Here is a 27,727-nt window from a genome sequence, read left to right as displayed (position 1 = left end):
AGAATATTCAAGCTTTTTTCACGATAAACACCTGTATCTTTCTTTTCAAACATTTTCTGTATCTTAAACTATTTCATCATCTGAAATACTTAACATATTTTATTCTCAATAGAAATTATTCAAGCTGACGACTTCCTCTGAATATTTAAGGATTAGCCAATAGACACGTTAATTTACATTCAAATTTCAGTCCACATTGTTGATTACATTGTAGTGATTCAAGATTTAGAAAATGCACAAGACAAAACTTTTGTAATGTAAAATGTTTATTTCAGTAAAGCTGACAACATTTTAGAGGCCTTATCTTACGAAACATTTTACAACACATATTTTGCATAAAGACTTAAAAACATTTATAATGTTTAACTTAATCTCTAAAATATCAATACATCCACTGAGTATTTTTAAATACACAAATTAAAACAAATTAAGAAATCAGGGAAACTGGTTGAAAATGGAAATATTTACAGTCTTTACCACAGAGACAAAATATCATCAGGTTCTGGTCAAAATAAGGAAACAACACCAATTTGTGTTGCATCCTTATTCGAATGTTACATTTTAAAATATTTAACATGAAAACACAGCTTCATTATTTATTCTGAATGAAACCAAAGATTCAGTGGCATCTCTTTTTCCCACAGTCTCATCCTCCCCATCACGTTGTCATGCGCCCATCCGTCAATTATCCCCGGTCACCGATCTGTACCTCACCGCATAACACGCCTTTATTGACAGGATTTATCGAGGAGTGTGACATTCCTTCAGGGATTACTACAGCAGCAAGCTCGTGTTGTGGGATTACCCCGGCGGCCACCTGTGGTCTTCAGGAGACATATATGTATCATCCAAATTATTAAAGACGGCAGGCGGGTTCAGAAGTCAAAGGTAGAATGGTGAAATAATGGTAATGGCCCGGTCTACCTAGCTTCATTATTGTCAGTGGGATGACCTTGAGACCTAAAGCTGGTAGAAGAGATAAAGGCGAAGAGGCGAAGCCAACATAACCTTTTTAACCAACTGCAAAACAGGCCTCAGGTAGTGTGGACCATAGAACATCTACACAATAAAAGGGCAGACGTAAACAAGAAGGAAACGTGGGGGACAAATTATCTTCTGTAAAATGCTAGTTTAGAAAGTGGAAATGAAAGAGATGGCATACAGTTTATTTTCATAATGAAAAGAGGGAGGAAAGCATCAGCAGGACATGATGAATAAGCAGCAACAAAGCAGCTTCGGTTGCTTGGTGGTGACACCCTGTTTTCTGGGTGTAGCCTGTTGTGCCGCAGTAGTTGTTACTCTTCCTCTGGTCTAACACAGAGCCAAGGCCAAGGGGCTTGGCAGCCCAAGTTCGAGCACAGGGTGAAGTCAAGCTCTGGAGAAATTGCTTCCATACTCCTGGTCACAGTTCTCTCCCATGCTCTCCATGTGTTTACCAGCAGCACCATCAGCTCCTGAGGAAGCACTGCTGGGCATTGAGTGAATATTACCACACGAATACTAACGCATCTTGGCAAAGCCTCTACGGCACAACTGGCTGTGATCGACTCATCATTTATTGAGGACGCAAGGCGACCAGCCAGTCTCTTGTGAGAACTCTGGCAGGTAATTGTCGCAGTAAAAGCAAACCAGATGGCAGTAACATGCTTGTGTTTCCTGAAAATCGCTTTCACAATTTGGGACCAAACCTGGCATAAAGACTGGGGCCACCTTCAGGATGCTGTGGCCTGGTTGTCACCGTTTGGCTTGTGTGTATTGAGATAAGCGTTGACCAGCTCACCACACAGCTCGATAGGGATCCAGAAAACATGTTCATCAGAAAAAAAAGCCTTCGATTTAGGGCTTCAATCGTGTTGATGAGTCCTGGATATCATCTGTATGTCGAGGAGGAGGGTGGAGAGGAGGCAGGGAGAAAAAGTTAGTGGTAGAATATAATATTCACTGATAAAAACAAATTTAAAAGTTACATTTTGTGCTACATACAATCCATTAAATATAGTTTAATACATTCATATAAACATTATCATGTATTCAGCTTAACATGATTTCGGCAAAAAATGAAATTTGATAAAATGCAAAGGCAAAGATGCAAATGAGAGAAGAAAAGCATGTTTCCAATTGCACTCAGAAGCCGTTTCTGTCAGGTCTCAGCTGGACTGAGCAGCACCACACACTGCAGTAATTTGCAGCCTTGTTTATTTGCCAGCCAACACCCAGATGTAAGCTGTGGGAGGATGTTATGAGGTTGTTGGATTCAAAAGAAGTGTCACAGCAACAAATGTGGTTCGAGTTTATCAACTCATATGCACCATAGATTGACCGACAACTTGATAGACACTGAAAGCTGCTATTACTGTTTCAACGCACATCACCAGCATTTTTGGAGATGCACGTGTCGGTTGCGTTAAATAGCGGGATTAGTCTGAGGTGGAATGTGGAAGTCACAGAACCTCGGGTCGCTCTGGCGCAGTGAGTCAGGTTGAGAAAGAGTGCAGCTGTTGGACGAGGAAGGAGACCTCACAACATTGCGTGTTTGTGCCGGATATTCAGGAGACACCTCTGAAAACCAAAACATTAACAGAAGCTGATTTATCTGCACAGCTCAGTCAGACCCACCACTGAGTGTGTCCTTATGGAGTCATGTTGTTAAGATGTTCACAGCCATGGAAATGTTTTACAAACTCTACCCACGGTCCCAGGAGGAAAATCAGTAAAGTTCCAGCATTTAAAACCCATACATAGAATATGAAAAGTAACTGTAGCTTTTAATGTATTTTTCTCCATCATTAATTGGGAGGACAGTGGGATTATTCTGTAGCGTCTGTAAACCAGCTCCACATCTGAGAGCGGTGTTGAGGCCGGAGGCAGCAGGAGCAGTTGCGCATGATCCTGAGGACTGAAGCAATCTGTGTTTAAAGATGTAAGATGAAGAAAAACACTAAAATAATTATGGAAAAATATGCAAGTGTTTGAGCTGACACTGTCGGATGCTGGGAAGTGTGCATTTGTGGGTTTTGCCTGTACCACTAACGATGACATCAAAATGATGATTCAAGCTTCCTTAATGGCGGAAGTGGGGAAGGAAAGGCGGACGGATAAAACTTCAGTAGGGCATTCTACATCTGTTACTGTGATGGTTTTTCTGTTTAGTCTGAGCGCTGACACCGAAAAAAAGAAACTTGCAGGGCCATTTGTATCCCCACTGTATGTGAAGAGAGACTCCAGAAAACTCCTTCATGAATTAAAACATCTCATTAAGAACTCAAGATAAAAAAAAGTGTGACACTAAATATTGTGATGCACAGTGGTTGCATCAGTCACACTACAATGACACTCAGTAAAGAACACACCTCCACCAGGGCCTAACAGTCTCTTAAAATTCACTAGAGACAGATTTAAATTTGAATCTGCAGCAAATTTCACACACTCATAAATATCAGTCCCCAAACATGCATGATATTTTTTCCATGAGGATCCATGAATCTCTGAGAAATCAAGGAAACTTTTGATAAACGATTCCTGGATCCGTCCCCTGATCCCGATCCACGTCAAAATAACGATATAATGGAACAAACAAATAAACAGACAGGGGGGAATCAGTCTTCTGTGCAGAGGTAGTGACTGACCTGTGATTTTATTCCTGCTCAGAGGGCTCAGCGTGAAGTAACCTGCGCCTCCGTCTCGATTGTTCGTCTTCGTTATCAGAAAACGTGCGGTCCACAGTGACGCCGTGGCACACAAGATTACGACCTGCATTAAAAACCACAAAGAACTGTTAAGAAAACACCTCTTTCTACATCATGTATATACCCTTACAATCAGAGCAGTTCATTTGAAAAGTTAATCATGTCAATTGTAAATCAACTCACGTTTACATTCCTTCACAATTACTCCTCCCTGTCCGGCTACAAATTCCTTGAATGCCTCGAGACTGGACGCCTCTTAATGCCTGCACGCTGAGGTCTTCTTTCAGATTTTTGAGAGGATACCACTGGATTTATTAGCGGACTCAAAATGATCTGTCTTCATCAATTAAAGTGTTTTCTCCATCAGTGTCAATTTCGGCACATTTGTTGCAGTTTCGGGCAATTATCTTCAGGTGACCTGTGTTAACCCCTTTGACAACCCCACACCTACAGTCCCGTGACCGTTATCGGAAAGAGAGATCTGGCATTCCACACAAGCCCGGTCACACTCAGACACAATTGTTTATTTAGAGACAGTCGCATGAACACACCTGTTTGCCCCTTCACACTGCCGCTAGCCTGCTCGGATTCACAGAGCGATGGATTGTGTTAGATAAAAAAAAACACTTTGAGGACTTGAGTTGATTAAAAGATCAAAATTTTGGAAATAATACTAGTGTAAATGTTCACAGTAAAATAAAAAATGGAGTCTCATGTGACACTGTGATTGTGAAAAAGAAGCAATAGCAATTTCATCCCATTTCTTTCCTGTTACTTCTTTCCCTCCCTGATACTTCACGCCTTGAACTTCTCCCCTCTCCATTTATTCTTCTTCATCCATCTCTTTCTTGTTTGCGTCCAGTCCCCCCCCCGATGTGTGATGCGTTTCTTATGCTGTCACTATCAGATGCTGCACCTGAGGGGATCAGGTCAGAGAGAGTTGCTTCTTTTGTCTCCTCTTCTGCTCTTATCAGGCCTCGGCAAAATGAAAGTGCAGCCCATTGGGCATGAAGATGAACTGGGACCGCACATGTCAGAGGGGCAGTGAGTGTGATGGGTTTGGGTAGAGGTCTAGGTGCAAACTACCACGTCAATCAGGAGAGCACATACTTCTCCGAACACAAGAAATGTCGGAGAGGTCCCGAATTCACCTAAGTCTACTTCAGTTACTTGTAAGTTCACTGAATATTTAAACATAAAAGATTATCACAGCCCATCTTAATGTGTCATGCTCTCCAATCACTGTGAAGTGGGCTATGAATCAATTAGTTCCTGGCAGACTGATGCAAAGTGGTAGGACTAACAACGCGTTAGGCTCCATTAGCATATTTTAAAAGCGTCTGACATGACTAGATGTCGTGTTTCTAGTGCGGTAATTATTGCCAAGAGAGAACCGCCTAGACACTGATTTGTTAGACAATAAACAGTAACACACACACACACACACACACACACACACACACACACACACACACACACACGTGTTTAAGACGCAGATAATTAAGAGAAGAGGTGAACAAAATTAATTGAAGACTTCAATAAAGAGAGAGGTGCTGTGTGATTTTCAATGACAGGCTGAAAACACAAGAAACCACTGTAAAAGCTTTCTGGACTGCGAACAACAAAGTGTGTGTGAGCCAAGACTCAAACTGCGCAATCTACAACCTCCATCCGTCTTCACTGAAGCCAGGATGGGAGAGAGAGCATGGAGAGGAGGGTGTGTGTACACAACGTGTCTGTGTGTATGTGTGTGTGAGCGAGTGAGTGCCAAAAAAACAAAATCTGCTGAAGTCACTACGACATCAACGTGTTTCGCTAATGTATTATCCACTCGGGGCGCCTGGAGTTTGGCTCTGAAGACAAACAAGGCCATTGAGAGAAAGATAAGTGGGGTATCCCAGCAGATTGCAGCACCGAGGTAGAGGGGGTATGAATCAGCACGTGTGACATCACGGCCGCTCTGCGTGATGCAGGAAGAGGAGGACCACCTCACGGCCGGCCGTGTGCAAGCAATCACAGCGGACGCTGCTGGGTGGGTTTATGACTCACTGACGAGTGCTTCCCAGAACCCAGCTACCCGAGGGTACGCACTCTGCTTGTGTGTGCTTTTAAGTTCACTTTTGAACCTACTCCTTGCACAATCAATTACTTTCAACTGTCAAGTTTATAAGACTGTAAAATTTGTAAAGGAGAGCTCAGACTGGTGAGTTTCACTGAAGAGTCCACATCATAACTGAGTCACATCGTGACCTATGACATCACAAGAAGTACCGGGAATGGGCGAACGTTGGCCATGTTCAACACTTGCACACCCAGTTTCACAAGACATGGTGTAAGTGTAACTAATACTGCAGCACAATTTCTTGCTTCTGCTTGTGGAACCGTAAATTTAGATAAAGGTAACCTGAGTCCAAAATGAGTGATGTCAACAGATGGAACGATGTTTAAATTTCGCTTATGTGGCTGATCCATGCATTATCTGGTAGGTTTGTGTTCACCCTTTAACAGAGTTAACTCACTGAGACTGGATGCACATATAAATACAACTTTAAGACTAGGTTCAATGTTTGCATGACTAACTAATTCAAATCAAACTTACTAGAGAAATTATCACTTTAAAATACTATCAGTGTGATAAGAACTATCTGAAATGACAGAAACCAAATTTGAAAAAAGATGATTTGATGTGTATTTCGACTTTCTAGTCTGATCCAAGCCCCATCCAAGAACATTGAGGAGGCAGGGTGTTTTGAACTATATTGCAGCCTGCCACCAGGGGTCAATAAAAATGATGTTGCTTCACTTCATTTGGTTCATCTTTATAATTATATAATATAAACTCACAAAGCCAGCTCATTATTTCATATATTGCACTGGTTTGGCTCCGATATCAAGCCCTTTGTCATTCTGTGTTGAGTAATTAGAGGAGGATTTTCCCGATTGGTTTTATGAATCAGTATTACTGTTGCAACATATTGAGTTGCAGGCTAGGATGAAAAAACTTCAAATATTGTGACACCCAATTATTCAATCTGAAATATTCAGTCTCATTCAGTTTTCCTTCTGATAAATTCACTAACACACGCACGCACGCACACAACACACACAAACACACACACACACCTGTGATTAGGATGGTTTGCTCCTGAGATGGATGGATGCTTGGAACAGTCTCCTCTCCTCTGTTCTGACTGCCATCTTCATCCAAAGTTGCTTCATCGTCACTGGAAGAAATTACCCAAGTTTGAGAGGAGAAGAGAAAATAAGGACAAAAAACTGAGCATCTAAATTTTTCTGCTCTGGCCAAACCGTTATGTAATCATCGTTCAATATTTAATATTATTGACCACAAGGGACAGTGGCAAAGCCCGACATGTGAGGAGCAATTATGAGTTAAACTTCCATCCAAGCACGTTGGCCTGCAGTGACGGAGGGTCTAACAGAGGCTTGTACAATAGAACAATTGAGCCATTGTCAGTGTTCTGCAGAAGCCAGCAGTGTGGCAAACCACATGTGCTGAACAACGTACTTGCAAGCAACTAAAGCAGATTATAATGATTCATTCTGCATGTGATCAAATGCTGAAGTAATTGTTGCACAATACAGTGTAGCTCATGAAATGTTCATCCCTCAGTTACAATGAAAAGTGCTGTGATGCAAGAAGCCTGTTAGTGATGAGTTACATAATAAAATAACATGTTGAGTCACATGTCATTGTACGGTAGTCTAACCAGTTGACTGGAGGTGTAGCAATAAGTGTATTGAAAGAAAGTAACTCAGCAAATATTGTGATAGATGTTAATCCTTATTTTCCTATTTGATGATTCAATCCACTTCTGAAGTTTTCTCTATCCTCATCTGAATATTTTTTCATTTCTTGGAATTGTATTAGGGATTTCCACTTTCCAAAGACGAAATAATGACTTGATTAATTAAAAAAATATTCATCAGGCTAATATGTATGGATTAATTGATAGTGATCATGATAATAAAAGAACATTTCCTTCACTGTCATCAAAAATGATGTGGGTTGAAATGTAAAATGGTTATACAGTATATTGCCTTGACAGTGTTTGATGTAAATCCCTCAAAGCTATTCACAAATCTCAAGTACACTCACGGTATCAACTGATATGTATATCTTTACTGTCTGGCGTATCAGACACAGTTGTTTGTTCTGAGCACATTTATCAACCAGTAAACCCTGTATTTGAAAAACAGATTTCTCTGGGTCCTTGTTTTAACAGAGGCAAATTAGCGAGGTATACTAGAGCATCACAGAGTCAGAGGAGGGCAGGGGACATCTGGGTTCATGAGAGCTGCTGACCTGTGCCGCTTGTCAGCAGTCTGTTTGAGCTGGTGGACAGTGTCCTGCAGGCTCCGGATCTTCGCCTTCTTCTCATTCAGCACCAGGACAAAACGAGAGTAAAGTTTCTTCTCCATCGTCTCCTTATCCTGAACATGCTTCTCCAGCCTGGAGACAATATCACACAGTCACCAATGTGCAAAAAAACACACATGCAGAGACTCACTTTTGCACATTTGCGCATGCACACACGCAGCCAGAAAACGACATGTTTTTAAAAGCTGAAATTTAGTGTTTATCTGGTGTATGAGGGCAATTTGCTAAGATGGATTGAGACTGATGCCTCCACCCTGTGCAGACACACAATATGTTAGCCTCAGAATCCAGATCTGGCAATGTGTCATTTATTGTCAGAGGAAAGGAGACGCAGATAAACAATAAGATAAAAAATATACATTTTAAAAGATGTAATTTGCCAGGGAAATATTAAACAAAAGACGTAAGTAAATCATTTGGAGTCCATTTCCCGAAATTACAAGATCGTATGCAACACTGGGCGGACCCCTCAATCCCTCTGAAATGGGCGACCAGTGATGATGTCATACTGGGTGATTGCTCTGAATACAAACAGCTAGTGGCGCAGCAAAAGCAGAGAGAGCATGCATGCAAAGAGAGGGATCAAAAACCAAATACCAGCTCTGATCATCTCAACACCAAACAATTTGACTCTTTCTGTATTGTTCCCATTTTTCTCTCTATCGCATATTCTTTCATTAACACAAATTTTTCCACAACCAGCAGAGTTGCTTTCCTCCTCTTTCTTACTCTGTGAGTATTCGATGGTGCTCCTGTTTCAGTCCACGGTTCTCCTCCAGTAGCCGGCAGTTTTCTGACTGCAGATCTGTGCTGCGCTTCAGGGACTGGCCAATCATCTCCCGGTTCAGCTCTAGAGGATCTGGAGCCGGTTGAAGCTCCACCGAGCCCAAGTCCACCTGGAGGAAAGAGGAAAAGAAGAGTTGAAAGCCAAATAAAATCTGAATGGCAACTAGTAGGAAGGAATACCTCCACCAAGGCCCAACAGACTCCTTATGAAAACACATTTCAATTCACTATCTGCACCAAATTGCAGACACTCAGAAATATCAGTCTCTTAAACTTGGCTGATTTGGCATCAAATCCCATGAATTATTCTCTGAGTCAATAGTCTAATCCTCTCTTCGAAAACAGCTATTGAGATCTGCTTACAGTGAAAAATGAGCAAGCACTAGCACCTCGCTGCTATCCCAAGAAGTTGTGCAATATGGACGTGCAACAAACCGTTACATCACACTCCTTTGAAGTGGGAGAATTTTTAGGATGATGATGTGCTTTCTTCTGTCTGGGGGAAATACAGGATGAATTGACTGGTCGGCAGTAAACTGACCAAGTGAGCACACAGTTTCCTCTCTGTTGGGTTTTGTCAGTGGCTCTTTGGAATCACAGGCAGGCTTCAGAAGTAATAAAACATTCCTTATTCAGTTTGCAGTTTGGCACTTAGTCACACAGCAGGACTGGGATATTACTGCTGGCTACGGAAAAATGCTGAATTTTTTTTTAACATTTAGTTGATGCGTAAAATTTTCGAAATTCCACTGAAGCCCTCTATATTTAAATTGGCAAAACAGGAGTCAAATTACAGCAAACAATAATTAACTAGTGAATCCCTCGAGGCGCAGTATTAAACCCTGAGTGATAACTGCCTGCCTTCATAGCTGCCTGACGAAACACATTTTCTAATGGCGGCACAATGTTCATTTGCGTGTTGCCTTGGAGACGTTCCCATTCAGGGACACACAGGGAAAGGTAATGCTCACAATGCACTGGAAAACCAGAAGGTGACGAGCTGGTAAATCTGCTGGGCTGGGCTCAGGGGTCACAGACCCACTAAAATAAAGCCGCCATCTTCAAACGCTCTCATAAAATACTTGTCATTTTTTTCCCAGGTTGATTCTGTCCTGACAGGCCACACAGCTGTTTTCCCCTCCGCTGGGGAACGAGAACATGTTTCAGTGAGTGGACATTCAGTTCACGTCGCTCCCAAAGCTTCACTACCTCAACCTACCCTTTAACCATCCATCTTTCTGTTGCTTTCCTCCATTTTGTCTTCCCCTGCCTCTCACTTTACATTACTTTATATTCAAAAATTTAGATTTAATAACTTTTCTCTCGCAAAGGCTGCCATTACCTAACTTGATCACGACGACGAAATCAGTGATTCCACGAAAAATGTTTTAATGGGATCTGAACTAGATGAGACCACCCAGGGTCTGAAGGAGCCCGAGGTTCCTAGGAACTCGTAAAAATCTAAAGAAACATCAGGATGTCACAGTGATCCAGTGCAGGCTCCTCTTCGGGACTCAAAAGGATTTTGTGTGACATGAGTTTGATTCAGTGTTTGTACAACATAGTCCTCCATCAATGCTGAGACTAGTGCAGGCAGAGGCCCACGGAGAACGAGCGGTGTTTGGCTTTTTGAATAGTGTAAGTGATCATGGATGCCTCAAAAACTTTTCCTCTATCTTTTGCTACCTGTAACTGTCATTTGATAATAATTCAGTGAGGCGGGATAATGTAAAGGTACATCCGTCTCTCCACATTTTAACTTAGTCATCACAGTTTTACCTGTGAGATCAAGCGTGCTGCAAACACAACCTTCATTCACTGGATCAACAGAGAAAATAGCCCTCATACAGCTGCTGTTCGTTTTTCTTCCTTCAAATACAGAAGTTTATGTGTTTCACTTCTGCAGTAAACAGTATAAATTCCTCTTCAGCAAAGGTTTACCTTCAGCTTACTGTGTTGCACGGAAAGAGGGAAGATTCACTATGAGGACAAGCAGCATGATAACTTCAACTAATCACTGACAGACAATGAAAACCTCGGTTATTATTGGTTCAAGTTATTTGTTGAATGACAGAAAAAGGCTGAAAGCTCTTTATTTTCTTGAGCTTTGGCTCCTCTCCTGAGACACAGAGATAGAGTTAAAGGTCAGTCTGCTCCCTGCTGCCAACCTCTGCCAAGGTGTGGGAGGTCAGACTGTTTGTCTATGCACAACCCACTGCCACATACTTCTACTGCTTTTCTTAACTAAAACAACTCAAAGATAAGTTAATGGCTCAGCCTCTGAAACCATAAGGCACAACACTTTATTTTATTTTTGTAAACATTGTTAACACCCATATTTTGTAAAACATGTGATTTTAAAAATCATTTCCTTCGGCTGATTTTTGGTCACATTATATTACAGATTAGTGTGTGTGTGTGTGTTTGTGTGCGTGTGTGTGGTCTATCTGTTTGTTTGTGTGAACATCTCCAGACTGCTAGCCAGACCATAAGGTCAAACCCATGGAGAAGGGGGGGACGTAGGTGTGGACGACGGAGCCAAAAGAACACAGCCACAGTGAAAATGATTCTATGACCCACTGTGGGCACCAAGGACACAAAGCTTTCCTTATTACACGTCCATCACACAGCTGGAGACCTCACCCACCATTTATTTCAAATGATTAGAGGACAAGAAACTCATTTTAATCAATAAGAAGTAATCAATAAGATGGATAGAATTGGAATTTAATATGACAACGTCTGTCATTTCTAACTTAAAAGTCCAGCTATCAATTCCATCTGCACAATGTCAAGCAAGACAAGAACAATGGCTGCATCACAACGATAGTGATCAAACACTTTTTCTTTTCTTGTCTGAAAATAACTATTGTGCTCAAGTGAACAGGGAAGTGAGTGGGTGAGCACCGTGTGCATAATGACAAAGAGACAGTGTTCAAGGGTGGGCTGAGGTGCACAGTATGGGATGAGTGGGCTCGAGTGGAGCTCAGCTTGTCCCATCAACTCCCTTCCATCTGACGTGCAGGGGCGTGAGGCCAGATAAAGAGCAGGAAGTGAGGGGAGACGGCAGACAGTCCATTCCTGATAACACATGCATGTTCTCCAAAACAACAGGGCACAGAACACGAGGAAAACACTTTCTCAGTTGCCTTTAGCAGGGCAAGAATGGGTTATGTTACTTATAATGTACACATCAACGACAGAGATTAAGTCTGAGTAAGTGAACAGCTAGCATGAGTTGGAGGTTGCTGGTGGTGACAGCAAGAGGGAGTGCGTCGGAGGATCAGACTTTTCAATGTGGTCAGGATTGAAATCTGGCTTCCTGTTGCACCAAAGTTTCCCAGACACCAAGAGCAGAACAAAAACGTGAATACATCTGCAAAAGCCAAACATGTAAACAATATGTCCTCATATTTGTTTTTTGTGTTTTGATGATTGTTGATTTATTTTTTTGAAACCACAAGAAAAGCACTTTGGCCACTTCAAAGTTTCCACACCAACAAAAAGGCTTTTCTCTTCAGGTCTCTCCAAATTGTTGACATTAACTAATGTTGAAAAGATCCAAATGGTGGCAGATGCTGCTCTTTGGTATAACCACAATGATGATACAGTGAAAAATCACACAGAGATGGTTCTTAGAAAGCACAGATAAGGGCCGCTGCTCTAACTGCAATCAATAGAATGGGTTTGTGCATTTAAACAATAACATTTTATTGCTCAAATTTGCAAAAAACTGGCTTAACAGATGAGTCCCGTAAAAATGTATTTTGTTATTGTGTCTGTATCTGAAAGGTTTTCACTTTTAGACCTTTATATCAGATCTGTTCTCCACACCTCAGAATTTATGATTTGATTTGATCAGGCGGAGAGGATAATACACTACTCCAGTGAATTTGCTGGTTGCCATCGAGCTCCACAGCAAGGATCCCCAGTGAACTATATAACACATGAGTGTGACAAACACAAAACATGGAACAATCAGTGTCACATTCGTCCACACAGACTGATCCAGAATCCTGTGGCTTCAATTACCACAACCGTCAGGAGTTAAGAGTCCCAGTCTCCCTGGGCAGAAGCTGGTCTGAAGTGAGAGCGGAGCTTCAAGTGAACCTCAAGTGACAGTTTTCATAAACTGAAGGGAAGCATGTGAATGACATTGGTGTGTCTATCTTGCCGCTCGTCACAGCACTGAATCATGTATTCGAAAATAAAGCCGTGCTCAAGACTAAAGTACCGTGCAACAATTAGGTATTCAATATGTCAGTGAATTTAGATTTGAAAACACAAGACTGAAAGAAAGTAAGTGTGGGCCAAAATGTGTAGTCTCTTCCATTTACATGCCCGACCGTTGAATCTGCAAGATTATTCAGTGTCTGTGCTGCCAAGTGTCTGCGCTGGATTTTTCCCCCCCTACCAATGACAGATTGATACCGTACTCAAATAGACATTAAGGAGGGGATACTGTCTGACATAGCCATTTAAACACCTGCTGAGAAGTAGTTTAACAACGAACACCCAAATTACATTCATCATTACAACTTCTGGGGTCACATAAAATATTAATGTCAGGTTAAGTTCACCACCTGTTTCGTCTCCACCCGCCTTTCTTCTGCTCCCAAAGGAAACCTGCCTCATTTTTGGCCATGTCGGCACCCTCAAATTATCTGGCTGGGAAAATATGTTCCATCAGCAGCGGGGTAAAAAAAGGTGTTACAGGTGTGAGACAAGACTGGTAGTTTGCAAGTTCTGCAAATAGTCCCCCCAGGACCCCTTGATTTGTGTCTACCGCACATACATGCAGGATACCGTCGGCAACATTGTGAGTATTGGATTACGGTTTTAGAACTATAGAAGTGAGAATGGGCAGATTTGTTACTCACTTTGTGTGGTGTAGTTTCCCCTTCAGGCAAGAGAAGAAGAAAAATGGCCTCCAGTAAAAAGAAGAGAGCTCGTTTATGTTGTGTCAAAACCACTTAAGGTCTTAAATTAGGGAATATAAAAGTCAAATCATCAGTTTGACTTTCAGCCACAAAGCTTATCCAGGCATCAGAAATGCACTGTGATTATCTATTATACTACATTTAAAAAGGCCTTGATATTCTACTGTCACGCCAAAGGTTATCCCCAGCAGAATCCCAGCTAGGAGTCAGTTGGTTGGTTTGTAAACAACTCAGCAGATTTCCATGAAACTTGGTGGAAGGATGGGGTACAGATCAGAGAAAAACCCATTGAAATAATGGACAAATCCAGAGATTTTTATAAAATCATTAGACACCGCGTTTTTCAACATTTTCACAGGCAGATTAAGTGAATTGAAATCTAGGTCTAAAAAATTTGGTGCTGGATTGAAGTTTAGCGGACCATTGGGCCTCAGTGGAGTAGAAATAGAAGATACTGATCTGTCGGGTTTGACACCTGAATGTTGGAAGCTTGGCATCCTCGTCTAAAACCAACAGATGTCTGCACATGTCCGGACACAGATACATGCACACACACACACACACACACACACACAAACACAAACACAAACACACACTGTAGGAACACTTGTCTGCACGGCCCCACTCTCACAGAGACAAAGAAAGCCTGGGGGAGTTGGAGTAAGAAAAAGGCTCTCAATCAACTGTTGTTTAACGTTGTTAGATGGGAACGGCCCGGCCCATAAATCAGAGCTTTATGGTCTCTACAGTGTTTCTAACCCACTGGCCTTCTCCCTCTGCTCTCCCCTACTTGCACAGAGCTCCCAGGACCCCGAGTGCAATGCTCCCCCAAGGCAAAAGCATCCCTTTCAGTTGGGGAGACTAACACCGACATCCACTAAATGCATCGCGACATGCACTCCGTCAAACCTGTCGCTCACTTTGTAAGAACCACCTCAGCAGAGATACAGCAAAGGACGTTTCCATTCTTTGTGACTGTAGAATACAAGGAGATGTGCTTTAATGTAGGACAGGGTTAGCTTACATTATAACTCAGCCTTATCATTTGACCAATGTTCAATCAACAAACCTCTTTTACGAACTGTAGCCATTATCTACCTTATACTGTTGCAATCAGGTGACCGGCAACAAACTGAATGATTCCTATCTTTGGCTTTTTCAACTGTGGCCTGAGGGAAACCAATCCTTTCTAATTCTGCCATAATGTTGGACGACTATAAACCTTATCTTTTTAACAGCCCCCTGTAAAAAAGAAGACTTCCTTTCCATATTGTTGTATGTCGTTAGTAGCATTTTTCCTCAGGGAACAGGGAAAAGAGGTAAGTGCATGATGTGCGGATTCCACGTTTTCCTTTCAAAAATACCCACTTGAGTTTGCTATGCCTCTGTTAGACTTTTTTTTTATAAGACCCTGTTAAAGAGCTCCTGGTGCCAATGATGAAATTCTCCCAAAAGCAGTTCCAGCAAATATCATCCAAATGCGGAGCCATAGTGCCAACAGTTCCAGTCACTTTGTGCTTTATGTCAGGAGGAGAGAGAAGCAGATTGAAACTGCACACATATCGATGTGAGGAAAGAGAGACAAACTGCTGCACTGAAAGATGCCAGTGCAGGCAATGTTAGTGGTGTTGGTGGAGGCCCACTGTTACATGTACTGATGAGACTGCTGTGCCATTACAGCCATCTCAGTGAAACAAAATGAAGGGGCAGCATATTTCACATAGAGCTACTGTCTCCCTGTTCAAACACAAACTTTGTAAACTTTGCAAATATGAGGAGTTTACCTTTCACATACAAAGAACCAAGCAGGAAAATGTCCACAACGTTCAGATGAGGGTTGGTGCCTGGGTGGAGCAGGAAGGAGGCCGGACATGATGTATTAATTATGTTGCATGGTGTTTTTGTTTACAGTGCATTGACAACGGCATCGGCCCTTATCGCCAAAGCTCCTGAATCTTGTTGTCTTTCCAAGTTGACAACTTCATTAGTGTCTTTTACTTGGATGGCACCTTTTTTCATCCCAACATGTTTGTATTCTTCCAGTTTTGTGTCTGTCACATGTTAGAAACTTCATCAACTTGCTCATTGTGAATTTTCCTGATATTTTCCTGCTGTATTATCATTTGGGATGAAATGGAATGAAATGGCAGGAAATGTCCAGGGAAATGTTTGACTCTGAAATGTCACGCATGCAGCCCACTCAGGAGAATCGGAGACCCAACATCGGTGCCTGCCTGGAGGCCGCATCTGTCTGAGCACATCCTTAAAGCTGCTGCTTGTGTGACTTTGTTTAAAGTATTTGTTAGCTGGGGGAAGATGTAACCACTCTTAAAATAAGTCAGTGAAATATCCAATCGACGCTTTTGCTCACCGTGATGTCGTCACAGAACTTCTGATATGAGAGATGACAGTGATCTGGAGTCAGGTGGAAAGAATAGGCCTTCTTGTCACTCCCTCTCCCTCGTCCTCCTCTTCCTTCAGCACTCCTTGTTAGTGCTAGAAGAAGATCCTTCACATAGTTTTCTCTTGTGACTCCCAGTTCACTGGCTTCCTTTGTCACCTCATCTTCTGAAACTGAACACAAAGGTGTTGCTTAAAACACTGTTTGCTCTTACATGCATTTTTCTCATTTCTGTGTTATATTCAAGTCACAGTTGAGAGTAACCTAGGGCTAAAGGTAAACTGCAGACATACATTTAAACAAGGATTATGTGCGTGGATGCATGTGAAAGGGGATTTTAAGAGAAGCATGTAGAGAAGGGAATGTCATCAGCTGTTTCACAGCTGCTCACAAGGGGTTGAGAGTCCCAATTAACACATCAAACACTGAAACGCTGACGACCCAGAAGCCCCACATAGCTGTCACAACCCCAGCGCTGCCTGTCAGCTCTGCAGATGGACAGCGATGGAAAGCTAGGGAGCAGTTATGTTCCAGGTGTCTTTCCACAGTAAACGTACTCATGTGCATATTTAAGCACACACACACACTGAACACTGACTTGCACATACAAAGACAAGCCTTGTAGCGTTTAATCTAATGTATACACCTGTAAGCTGCAGAACAGAAGTGAAGAGGGACGATGAAACAAGGTCAATGCTGTCCCTCCGGTTAAAGGACCCAGAGTTACAATATTATGAGATTGGGTTCAGCCAGGTGCCTGCACAATTAGGACAGCGAGGTACAGGATAGTCAATGGTTAAGAGATTTAAGTCTTTAAATGAAATTACATGTAAACACACATTTAAGCAAAATAAAACCACAAGAGATGTTGCATGATAATTAGAGCTTCACAGATTTATCTAATGACCATGAAAAGGTTAGCCGCTATGAGCCTTTCACAGACATATATGTACCTGCGTCCCTGTTTGCTAGTATGAAACGTTTAATTTCACAAAATAAGGAATCCAATGGAAAAAATTGGCATTTGTTTAAATTGTACATTAAATAATGGCTATTTTCTGCTTGGTTGTATTTGTGTTTTCATTTTAGTCATAATCAATTTCTTTGCCATATGGGTTTCATAACGACATCATTTAGTTTATTAAGAATGAAATGTACCTTCTCCGATCCACGCCGAGCTGCCATCAGTGAGAGCTAATGTAAATCCAGCACCCAGGTCCTCTGCCCAGTCCACTCGCAGGAAGTAGGGGGTACTTGGATCAGTGGTTATTGTGATCTGGCGGACTGTGCCACTCATGTCTTACCAACTGTAGACCTGCAAGAAAATCATACTTAGAAATTCAGAAACTCCTAACAATGGATCATTGTGATTCATTTTCCCAGCAACAAGACCACTGCATTGGTTTTCAAGCCATTTAGTGGCCCAACTGTTAGCGTTTGGCTCTGGGCCCCCATGCAACGAAAGTCCAATCAGTTCAGTTTGATGTTGCAAGGTTGTGTTAATCTTCCAGCTGAAACAATGCGCCTCATTGTTTCACTAGTTGGATTTGGTAATAAAAGTCCTCGTGTGTGTCCTCGATGGGGGTCTCTGAGTCAGAGGCACTACAGGGACATAAACAGGTTTTGGCAGGGTTGTGTGTGGGAGCATGGGCTCCCTGGCCACCAGCAAAGTAATTACATGCTGTTAAAGATAAATAGAAGAAGATTAACATCAAGGCAGAGTTGCTGTACAATTTGAATTTGTCTGTACATTTATCTAAGGATATGAAATGCAAAGAATTATTAGTGAGGACATCCTACCAGAGTCAAACAATTGCAGTCTTCAAATTTCAATCTGGTAAAAATCCCCTCAAGGACTGATCAATCCATTTAAGCTCACAAACTTTCAAGCTCAACTGAGACTATAAAAGCTCCACTAAACACAATGACTACACTACATTATTACACATTAGATAAAATTACTATTAGTTTTGTTATTAAATCTCATTTATTGAATTTAAGTGGATAATTTGGGACTAGTAGGACATTTCATTAATCGTCGCAACCATTACATTGTTTATCTCCACGAGAGGCTTGAGAAAGTTTAACTTGATTACGGATGTCCAGGTCAGAACATGCGATTAGTGCTTCCACGTGAAGTGAGAGGTGAGTTGGGAGTCTTCCCTGCTTAAATACAGGGCAAAGTGTGTGGAGATTGAGGGAAAAGGACAGCTAAAGTGGTAGTTAGCCAAGCTGGACATGTTGGAAAAAATGAAAATGAGGGCCTTCGGGCACTATGCTGTAAGTTATGACCTGACAGCACGTTCTTTTGGGATTCTTTCTGGAACTCCCTGACAGAGCACACGATCAAGGTTGTTCAAAATGAAACATGCACATGTGCTCTCTCCACACACACAGAGATACACACACCAGTGTGTGCATATGTGCATTCACACTAGGACCCTTGCAACAGCTTAAAGTTGACCCTTTGTGGTTCTAGGGGGGGTGTGGCTGGATGAAGGGCTCAACTTTAACCCCATGAAGTGAGCCCGGCTACTCATTAGTTACTGTAGCATCTGTTCCGCAGGGACTGTGACCCTGTGGTAATGACAGAAAGACACTCAAATTAAATAAACAGCGCTGTCTGTCAGGAATGGAGAGTTGTTCAAAGTGTCCTCCTGTTAGCATCTGTTCAGTTATTTCGATGAGCACACAGACTCCGTGAAATGCTTAAATCATGAGCTGCAGCTTCCCTGCAGCTCTGACATACAGACTTCATGCTCTTTCTGAGGCCCTCTGTAATTTTTTCTTCTGCTCAACCATTTATTGTCTTTTCTTCTCTCTTTCTGTCGCATTTAAACACCGTGAGACACAGCTCTGTGCAGACCATTGTTGGTAAATGACTCATAACTAGAGCCTGTAATTATGCATCCTGTGTCTTAAATGAGAAGATCATACAGAGTAGAGAAAGGGAAGCCAAGGCCGTTAACTGTCTCTTTAATGGGTCCTGACAATTAGGCCTGTCCTCTTGATTTGCTTTCACTGGACTTTCACCTCATGCTTTCTCCAATTCAAGATGAAAAGGGCAACTCTTTGTTAGTGTCCTGTTGTCATCCTCAGGGATCAAAGCAGTGCTGCCCTAAACAGCAGCGGAGTGAGCCATGGCCTTTAAATCTTTGCTCTCCCCAGGTATTAACTAGCTTAAGCCTTTTGACTGATAGAGATATATCATAAACTAACATAACAATAAAATAATGACATATACATGTCATTAATGTATACATATACATATATACATATTAATGTACAAACCACTGAAAGAATATCAGACTCTCAGATTTGACTATTTATAGGTATGTGATGCCCTGCATGTAGATATGCAGATTCAAGACTGGAGTGGTCTCTTGATTTCTTTCTTAGGTGTTTCACATCATCAAGTTCAATATCCAACAGAATCAATTTTTATATATATATATATTTAATTTGCACTGTTTTCAGAGGTAGAACTTTTCATTTCTCTGTACTACTTTCTCTTGTGCAAGGATAATACAGGTTTTACATGATAAATCAATGCCTACAGGTTGAGATCTGGCCTCTGATCTGATCTGGTTTAAACTATGATCATATCAGAGGCTGAGTTGTTAAGCTTCACCAATACCTGATTGATACGTGCCTTGACCTAAAGATCAAGTTTGTAGAAACTAGTGTAATTCAACCATGGACATTTTTAGTGCTAATGTTCTTGCTGCCAGCAGAGCAGACAGTGATATAGTGTCAGTGGGTCAGGGTCATAGTCCAACTGTGTAACAAATATGTTCATTTTCTAAAATCTTAATCATATAATGTGGCAAATTAAATTAAATTGAAGTGAATTGCAAATGGCATTGGTGACAACAAACGACAGACCTACACCGTTTATCTAACACCATTGGCAGTGTATCTTCTTAGAGGATTGTGTGGTCACCGAAACATAAAAAGCGCCCGACGGAATGCATCAGCCTCTCCACTCCTTGAGTGACCCAACTCCTTTGACACAATCTGGAATCAAAATAGTAGATCTAATACTGAGAGATCTTATGACACTTTATAACCACTGGGTGAAAGGTGTAGTGAGAACAAAAGCATTTCTATCTGACAAATTCACCTGAAATCACACAGGGATTAAATACTACTTCATTCAGCAAAATGTTTCAGAATAGAAACTGTAACTCAAATTCTTTACACAAGCAAAGTGATCTGCAGTGCTGTCACACCAACTTCAAACGTCACCTCTAAAATTCAGGTCACTTATAGGATGACTAATTTCAAGAATAGGAAAACGGTTCAAAACAGAATACCTTGCTACCCTTTCAATTGTTGTCCACTTTATCGCAGCTCTTTCATATAAAGTTGGAACTATCTTGCTAACCTTGAATTCAGTTGCACAATGACAGGTCATTTTCACATCTCCAATATTCACACAGGAATAAACTACAGCAGTGAAATCCTACATTAAGCTCAATCCCAACTGCACGGCAATTCTCCATGATGATTATGGCTGTGTAAAAGTAGAGACCCTGGAACATTACAACCTGTGGAAGCACAACACTGCCCGTCACCATCATGCTCATAGTTGAGTCTTATTTAGTTTGAAGGTCAAAACTGCAAAGAAACCGTGTGGCTGTCACTTTCCAATGTCCCTTTCTCTACAATCAAAACCTGTGAACACTACTATTACTTGAGAAAGTTTTATGGTACTGAAATGTGTAACAAAAAAGAGTTTCACCCTTTTATTTTCTCTCGTAACTAAAATACATTTTACACAGACTGACACTACATCAAGCCCTGATTTGACTGCAGTAATCAGGCATGTACCGTACTGCAATGTAAATTGGTCAGTGCGCTGTAAAAACCTATAAAACTTTTACATTAAGAGGATTTTGAATCCATTTAAAAGTTTACTCTTGCTCATCTCTCACTCTTATAAACCAGACATTTGTTTTTTATCCCATCAAGTTTTCATCCACACTCTGGTCATAATAAAAAAAAAAAGCTAAAGCATTATTTATGTGTGGTTAACAAGCTGACAGACTTCTTCTTACATGAAGAGCTCTGCAGGAGTGTCTGGGAAGGAGGGGTCGAGGGAGATGTGAAACATAGTTTAAATGCAATCAAGATGCGCGGCTGGTTGGAGGGAGGGGACTTCATTGTCAAAACTTTGAGAGAGAAGAGGACCACAAAAACTGTCAGCCATAAATCACAGAGAGAGAGAGAATAGAGAAGTTAGGCTTCTAACCTATAAATACCAGTCAATTATGTGCATTTTTTCAACACAGGACTTTGTTTTTAGAATATTGTTTTAACTGTGAAGCCAACAAAATATTAAAAATAAAGACAAACTGTCATATCATTCCTATATTTTGGAAGCTATAACCACAAAATCTCTGTCTGATGTCTAACACCACAGACATGCTCTGGTTTTAAATGCAGATAAGACAAAATTCATAGTATTGTCAAAACGATTGTCCAATCTACCTCCATGTCCGTCCTCGACTATGGAGACATTCCAAACTGCCACACAGCCCCATCAACTCTCCAGCAGTTAAACCCAGTATATCACTGAGATTACGCTTCACTACAAACATCAACATCATTGTTCTCTGTATCAGTCGGTTGGATAGACTTCATTACAAATGAGAGGAGACATCTCATGCTATTCAATTATAAAGTTCTGTTGTTTAAACTTCCAACTTACCACAGCTCTCATTTAAAACCAATACATACAGCACAAGACCCAGTAACTTAGACATCCCTCAGGAACGCACCAACATTGGTAGAACGTGGATTCAATTACTATGCACCTTCTAAACTATATGATTTACAAACTTCCCTCAAACTACAGTCAGCATTTAAATATTTACGACGTGATGTTGTTTATGAATTTATTGTTTATGAATCTTTATGACTTTATTTTACTCTGGTGTTTTGTTGTTGCCCGTGTTTAATTGTCTGTGACCGATTGTGAATGTTTCTTGATCTCAAGCCTCCCTTGTGACTGCCTGATTAAATAAAGACTAAATTAATATCGATATATATTATCTCAGCTGTAATTATTGTTGACAGCTTAATAATATTGTATTAATAACTTCCGGGGTCCTGCATGTCATGTTGAGCTAGCTGTTAGCATCTCCACCAGAGCTAAATTGTTATATGTGGTTATGTTGTCGGTCTTGAACGTGCTACATGGAGAGCACCGTAGTTTTCAGTGTGTCTGACGGACGCAGGTCGTTGTAATTGATTGTGTTAAGAACATTTAACGAACACATTTCCCTTTAGGAGACTTACGTTGCTCTGTGGACAAACCACTGCTGCGTCAAGGCGAAGAGTTCTGAGTGAGAAACTCTTGTTATCGCTGCTTCTACACTTTGTTTCTTCTGACAGTTCACGATTCAACTTTCAACTCCCTCTTCTCAGCCAATCACAGTGCGTGGTTTTGCGGCACGCTGCGACGATACGCTACGTAGGCTACGTCACTGGCCACGTTACGTAAGTTACACAGAGCAGGAAGTGTGATGTGGCTCTGACTCGCCGACAAAAATGGTGAGTTTTTCACGAGTGTTCTTATTTTCCCGTGGCTTCTTTTCAAACTACAGTCTACACAGCGCGTTCTCAGTTTGAGCTGCGAGACACGCTAATGCTAACAGGCGAGGGGATGCAGGACGTGTGGTCAATGCTAAGCTATGTAGCTAGCACTGGCTAACTCTGTTAGCATATCGAGCATTCACATTATGTTCCTGTGCGTTAATATCACGATATTAGAAATGTGTTCAGCACGGAAGTTAATGTGGCACCGCGAGTCGTTTGACATCAACTTACGATCCGAGAATCTGTTCGATGATCATTGTGAACACGAGCAGCGCGAGGAGGCGTTTGCCACGTAGCTGCACAATAGTTCAGGGTGTGTGTGTGTGTGTGTGTGCTCGTCTGTGTGTATATACGAATTGTTTATAAACTGGTAATAAAGTGACAGTTTGAAAGTGAGTAACTGTGTTTTAATCTGAACTCATCACGCAGACAGTTTTTTTGAAGTTTAGTTTTTATCGTGAACTCGACTAGATGAGTTTTTTTTTGTGAATTATTAATGTTGCATTGTGTTAGAAGGTGTATTTTCACCATGTTATTGAGCAAATATTGTTGTTAGTGAATAAGGGATTTGGGATTTTTAGGGCACACATGTAATCTTCATATGACAATGTCTTCTTAGATTAATAGAAGGGGTTGTATTCACAATCTCTGCAAAAGTTTAGTTTAATATCTTTTCAAAAATGTAAGTCATAAATAAACCATTCATAAATTGAATGGTTTATTGAATTTAAAAGCATCTGTCCATCTCATTCAGATATCCTGTGCTGTTCTTAAAACTAAGCTAATGTCCAGTATAGAGTTGTTGATTAGCGTAATGTTCTAACTTCATATGTCAGTTTTTATATGATTCAACATCAGACCCACTCATTTATAACAAAACTGAAAAGTTCTAACTTGGACAAAGTAGATTGCACCATGTACTCTGATTTTGATATCAACTCTAATTTATAAATGCTTTCATGATGGGAGCAACAGGTTAAAATCTGGCCAGTTTTAGAAAGAGAGCACTAGATCACAAACAACCTCGTCAGTCTGGTGTTTTGTGAGATATCATGAGAATAATAAAGTTGGGTCCCACAATTTGTTATTGATTATAGAGCCAGGCCTTATGAGAGATGGATTTTTAAGCCACAATACCTGTTCGGTATGTTGTTGATCTTACCAATTAATATACTGACATTGAAAAAAACTTTAGTGGAGCGATTTTGACCATCTATGGAAATACAAGCGGTCTGGTGATGAATCTTAGACAGTCACGTTTCTTTAACTGGATCTACACAGCCAGCCAACTTCTTTGTCACTTCACCAAAATGAACAGCTGGTACATCAACATTCCTCAATACATGTGGCCTGGCATTCATGTTACAGGAAATCAACTACTGTGAAATTGGTGGTTGCTAGATTTTGACCTCTGCTTTAAAACTGCATGAACACTTGTCTGTACTAAATATATAATTTTCTTTCTTCTTGCAGTCAGCTATTTTCAACTTCCAGTCGCTGCTAACAGTGATTCTCCTCCTGATCTGTACCTGTGCCTACATCAGAGCGCTGGCTCCCAGCTTGCTAGACAAGAACAAGACCGGGTATGATCAGATACTATTTCAAACAACAGTGAAGTTGCCGCCGAAGTCTTAAAATACCAATCTCTGTCTCTTGGAATGACACACAGGTCACAGCGGCTTGTTTTCTTTATCTTTCTAGTATTTGTTCATATAATGTATGTCAGTTGTATGAATGTAATTCTGTGAAGTATGCACACTTTTCATGTCAAATGAGAAAGGTCCGAATTTAAAACTCTATTTCAGGCATAGGGTTTAATGTTACAATTTATAGTATATAGGGTGAAAAAAGTCCTGACATACAAATATGCCGTTCAAATGAAAAGATGGCCTATGAATAAAGTACTAAGACTCAGTGCCTCTCACTGTATATGCTATAATCACTGACAGTGCTTAAACAATTATACGACACACAACGTTTTTGTTGTATAAAAATGCTGCGATGTCCTTTCATTATTACAGTTTTCAATTTTAACAGTTGATTCCATGTAGTTACTTATTTTTGAATAAGACATTAGTTTTCTTGTCCTGCTGATCCTCAGATTTATTGTTTGCATGGCTTTGAGACAGAGCCAAGATATTTTTATCAGTAAAGCTGCGGAAATAAAAAACAGAAAAAATAGGCATAGTTTTTGGGTTAGTTATGTTTCATAACAACTTAAACATACTCATTGATGTATGTGAATTTTAACTTCATATCATAGGCCCTAAAAAAATGCAATGTTCTGCAATTGAATCTCAATACTTTTAGTTTTGAAAGACTTAAAAATCACTATACATATGGAATCTGTACCCATATCATCATTGAATTAGGAGATGAGTGTTTTAACACATTATTCTTATATTAGAATCCATGTATATCAAGCCCTACAATTTGAAATTATTCATCCATCTTTAACTCTGTTAATTTTGAGGACACTTGCTTATTTTCTCAGCTGATAAGAAGCATCTTTTGGTAGCCGAATATGGTAACAGCCTTAAATTAAATCCTTTCCCCATCACTGGATCTTTATTATTCTTGGATGTTCAAACTCTATGATTCACTTCACACCCACACACCATTGGAGCAAGGAGTGACTTCCTCTTCAGACAAACCAATGAGACAGTGAGGCAGATAGGATGATTTAGTACACAGAGGCATGAGCCATTATTTGTATAACCCTAACTTATTTTTCTTTAGTAGTTATAGACCTAAAATCTGACTAAGGTTTACACCAGGACTATTCCAAGTCTACAAGATAACATTTCAAGGTGGGATGTTGGCACATCATTTTATTGTGAAGGTTAAAATAAATATGCACAGACTTGCAGTCCCACTCATTCCGGCGAGCAGACACATCAAATGCCATATTTGTCTCAACTGTCATAAACAAATAAACATGAATTCCCCCTCTCTTCCGCTACAAATACTTCTTGCATGGAAATGGACAGAGGAGGTTCTGAGCAGCAGATTCTGATTCCACCACTTTTATATCAACACAGCCCCCAACCTCATGTTTGATCTTGTGTTTTCATTGATGTTTTTAGTCTGTAAATTAACAATTAAGTTTAAAACAAATGGAGGCCAATAATGATTATTGACAGTAATATTTGTCATTGTTTTATCTTTTAGGATTCTAGGGATTTTCTGGAAGTGTGCCAGAATAGGTATGTTATTATTTCATTTTTTTCTTAAAGGAATAATTTTGCTTAGCAGTGTCACCTTGACTTAAATCTTGTTTCTTCTGTCTAGGTGAGAGGAAGAGCCCCTGGGTGGCTTGCTGCTGTGTCGTCATGGCGTTTAGTATACTGTTTCAGCAGTAGCAGTCCAAAGGAAACCACAAATGGAGACATTGGGGAAATGAACAGACAGCAAGGCACGAACAATATGATGCTAGAAGCAACAGGACCTCTGGTGGTTGTCAGTTAAGATGATGTAAAAACAGAGACTTGTCACCACTCGTCGTGGCCAGGGAGGGAGAGAATGTGTGTTTGTAGGTGGAGGGGCAGGGTGATAGCCCCAGAGTGTGTCTCGATCCCTCCACAGACCTCCAGGTCTGTCCTTGTGTTTGCTCATGATGTTGAAGGTTTACTCAAGTTGTATGTGTGATCAAAGGATCGTTTGTCCAAACATTTCAAACAGATTCATTTTTTTCCCTCTCTAAGTTTATCACAATGGCATCGATTGTTGAGAATCCTTCACAAAAATCCTCCTTCATGAATGTGTATAACTAATTCAGTCATTCAGACTTTTGTTTGTTGTATCTAAAATGGTGATGATATTCCATAGCAAGAAAACTGGTATTCTAGCTCTCAACATGTCAAATTGTCCCACATATTTGTCGCCGGGAGCCGCTGATGTTTTTAAAGTCAGTCAGTTTGTCACTATTTATTAAAGAACCTTTTTGGAGATCTGGTTTGAGAAGGCTGATTTGTTTCATTAAACTGAAAAACTTAACCACTTGATTAGTGTTTGCTGGTTGTGTTAATGTCACAGTGTAAAATGAAGTATCTTCATAATGACTTCCAACCTGATGACAACCTTTGGACACTGAAGGAAATCTGCAGTGAAGTTAGAGTTCCCTGTAGTTTTTGGGTGAAGAAGAATCTGTGACTTTAAGAATCTGCAGCTCTGGATCATATCTGAAGTGTAGTTCTCAGGATTCTGCTCGGAGTGAGATGCACAGTGAAGAGTTTGCGATAACCTTCTTTCTAACCTCGAAGTCAACACTCGTCTTCACAGGGTCCGCTGCAAAGAGCTGTCAGTGGATTGAGCCACACGCCAGTTATCTGTCTAGTATTTACTTCCAGATACTAGCTGAATTTCAGTCTAACAAAGGAACCTACAAGATATTGAAGTACTTGACTAAATTCAGGAGACAGAAAAATACCCTTAATGTTTTTGTAAAGTCACAATCCTATGCAATTGCGGATTTAAAGACATACTGTTCATTTCATCTTTTAATGATGGACAACTTTGGCTGTAAAAGTGCTTAACAAGCTTAAATGACTCGTTTTAATTGGAGATCGTAGTTTCAGACTTAATTTATATCATCAGCCACAAAATTTGAACCAAATTAATCAAATTGAAATAATGGATATACTGTATGTTTCATTGAAACAGTCCCACACACATTTCTCCTCTCCTGTGTGGTAAATGAAGGAGGATTCTTGTTGACGCTCACCTCTGACACTCTGATCTCTAATGAGTGTCTGATTCCCAACACCCCCATGCACACAGCCCCATGTTAGGGGACACTGATCCTTTACTGGTGCCCATCCGTTTTGGCTCGCCCCGGTTGAGATAAAGCATCAAGTGAAGTCTGCCGGTAAAGTCGGGATTATCAGGCAGTGACGCAGACACAGATACA

The 27,727-nt window shown here is 40.7% G+C and overlaps 2 protein-coding genes across 4 annotated transcripts; one reads left to right on the top strand and one right to left on the bottom strand.

Moving 5' to 3' along the window:
* Window positions 1-265: 265 nt before the first annotated feature.
* LOC133946784 (DNA repair protein XRCC4-like) lies at window positions 266-22,653 on the bottom strand. 3 transcript variants are annotated; one of them, XR_009918488.1, is made up of 9 exons: window positions 22,519-22,653; window positions 17,374-17,530; window positions 16,186-16,388; window positions 8,818-8,984; window positions 8,014-8,160; window positions 6,810-6,910; window positions 3,627-3,750; window positions 2,451-2,559; window positions 266-1,874 (listed from the first exon to the last, which is right to left on the bottom strand). XR_009918488.1 is itself a non-coding variant. In XM_062382136.1 (8 exons), exons 2-7 carry the CDS (start codon window positions 17,510-17,512, stop codon window positions 3,635-3,637), a joined length of 873 nt encoding a protein of 290 aa, XP_062238120.1. In that variant the 5' UTR covers window positions 17,513-17,530; window positions 22,519-22,653; the 3' UTR covers window positions 266-2,559; window positions 3,627-3,634. The 3 variants fall into 3 exon arrangements, 2 of the variants coding, with proteins under 2 accessions (XP_062238120.1, XP_062238119.1); XM_062382136.1 differs by having other exon boundaries at window positions 266-2,559; XM_062382135.1 differs by lacking the exon at window positions 2,451-2,559.
* Window positions 22,630-26,768, top strand: tmem167a (transmembrane protein 167A). The gene is made up of 4 exons (XM_062382137.1): window positions 22,630-22,773; window positions 24,292-24,401; window positions 25,990-26,024; window positions 26,110-26,768. Exons 1-4 carry the CDS (start codon window positions 22,771-22,773, stop codon window positions 26,178-26,180), a joined length of 219 nt encoding a protein of 72 aa, XP_062238121.1. The 5' UTR covers window positions 22,630-22,770; the 3' UTR covers window positions 26,181-26,768.
* Window positions 26,769-27,727: the final 959 nt, after the last annotated feature.

The sequence above is a fragment of the Platichthys flesus genome, chromosome 3 (genome assembly GCF_949316205.1).
Source record: "Platichthys flesus chromosome 3, fPlaFle2.1, whole genome shotgun sequence".
Classification (NCBI taxonomy): Eukaryota; Metazoa; Chordata; class Actinopteri; order Pleuronectiformes; family Pleuronectidae; genus Platichthys; species Platichthys flesus.
Note: the sequence above shows the minus strand (reverse complement) of the source record. Positions and strands in the feature narration are given on the sequence as shown.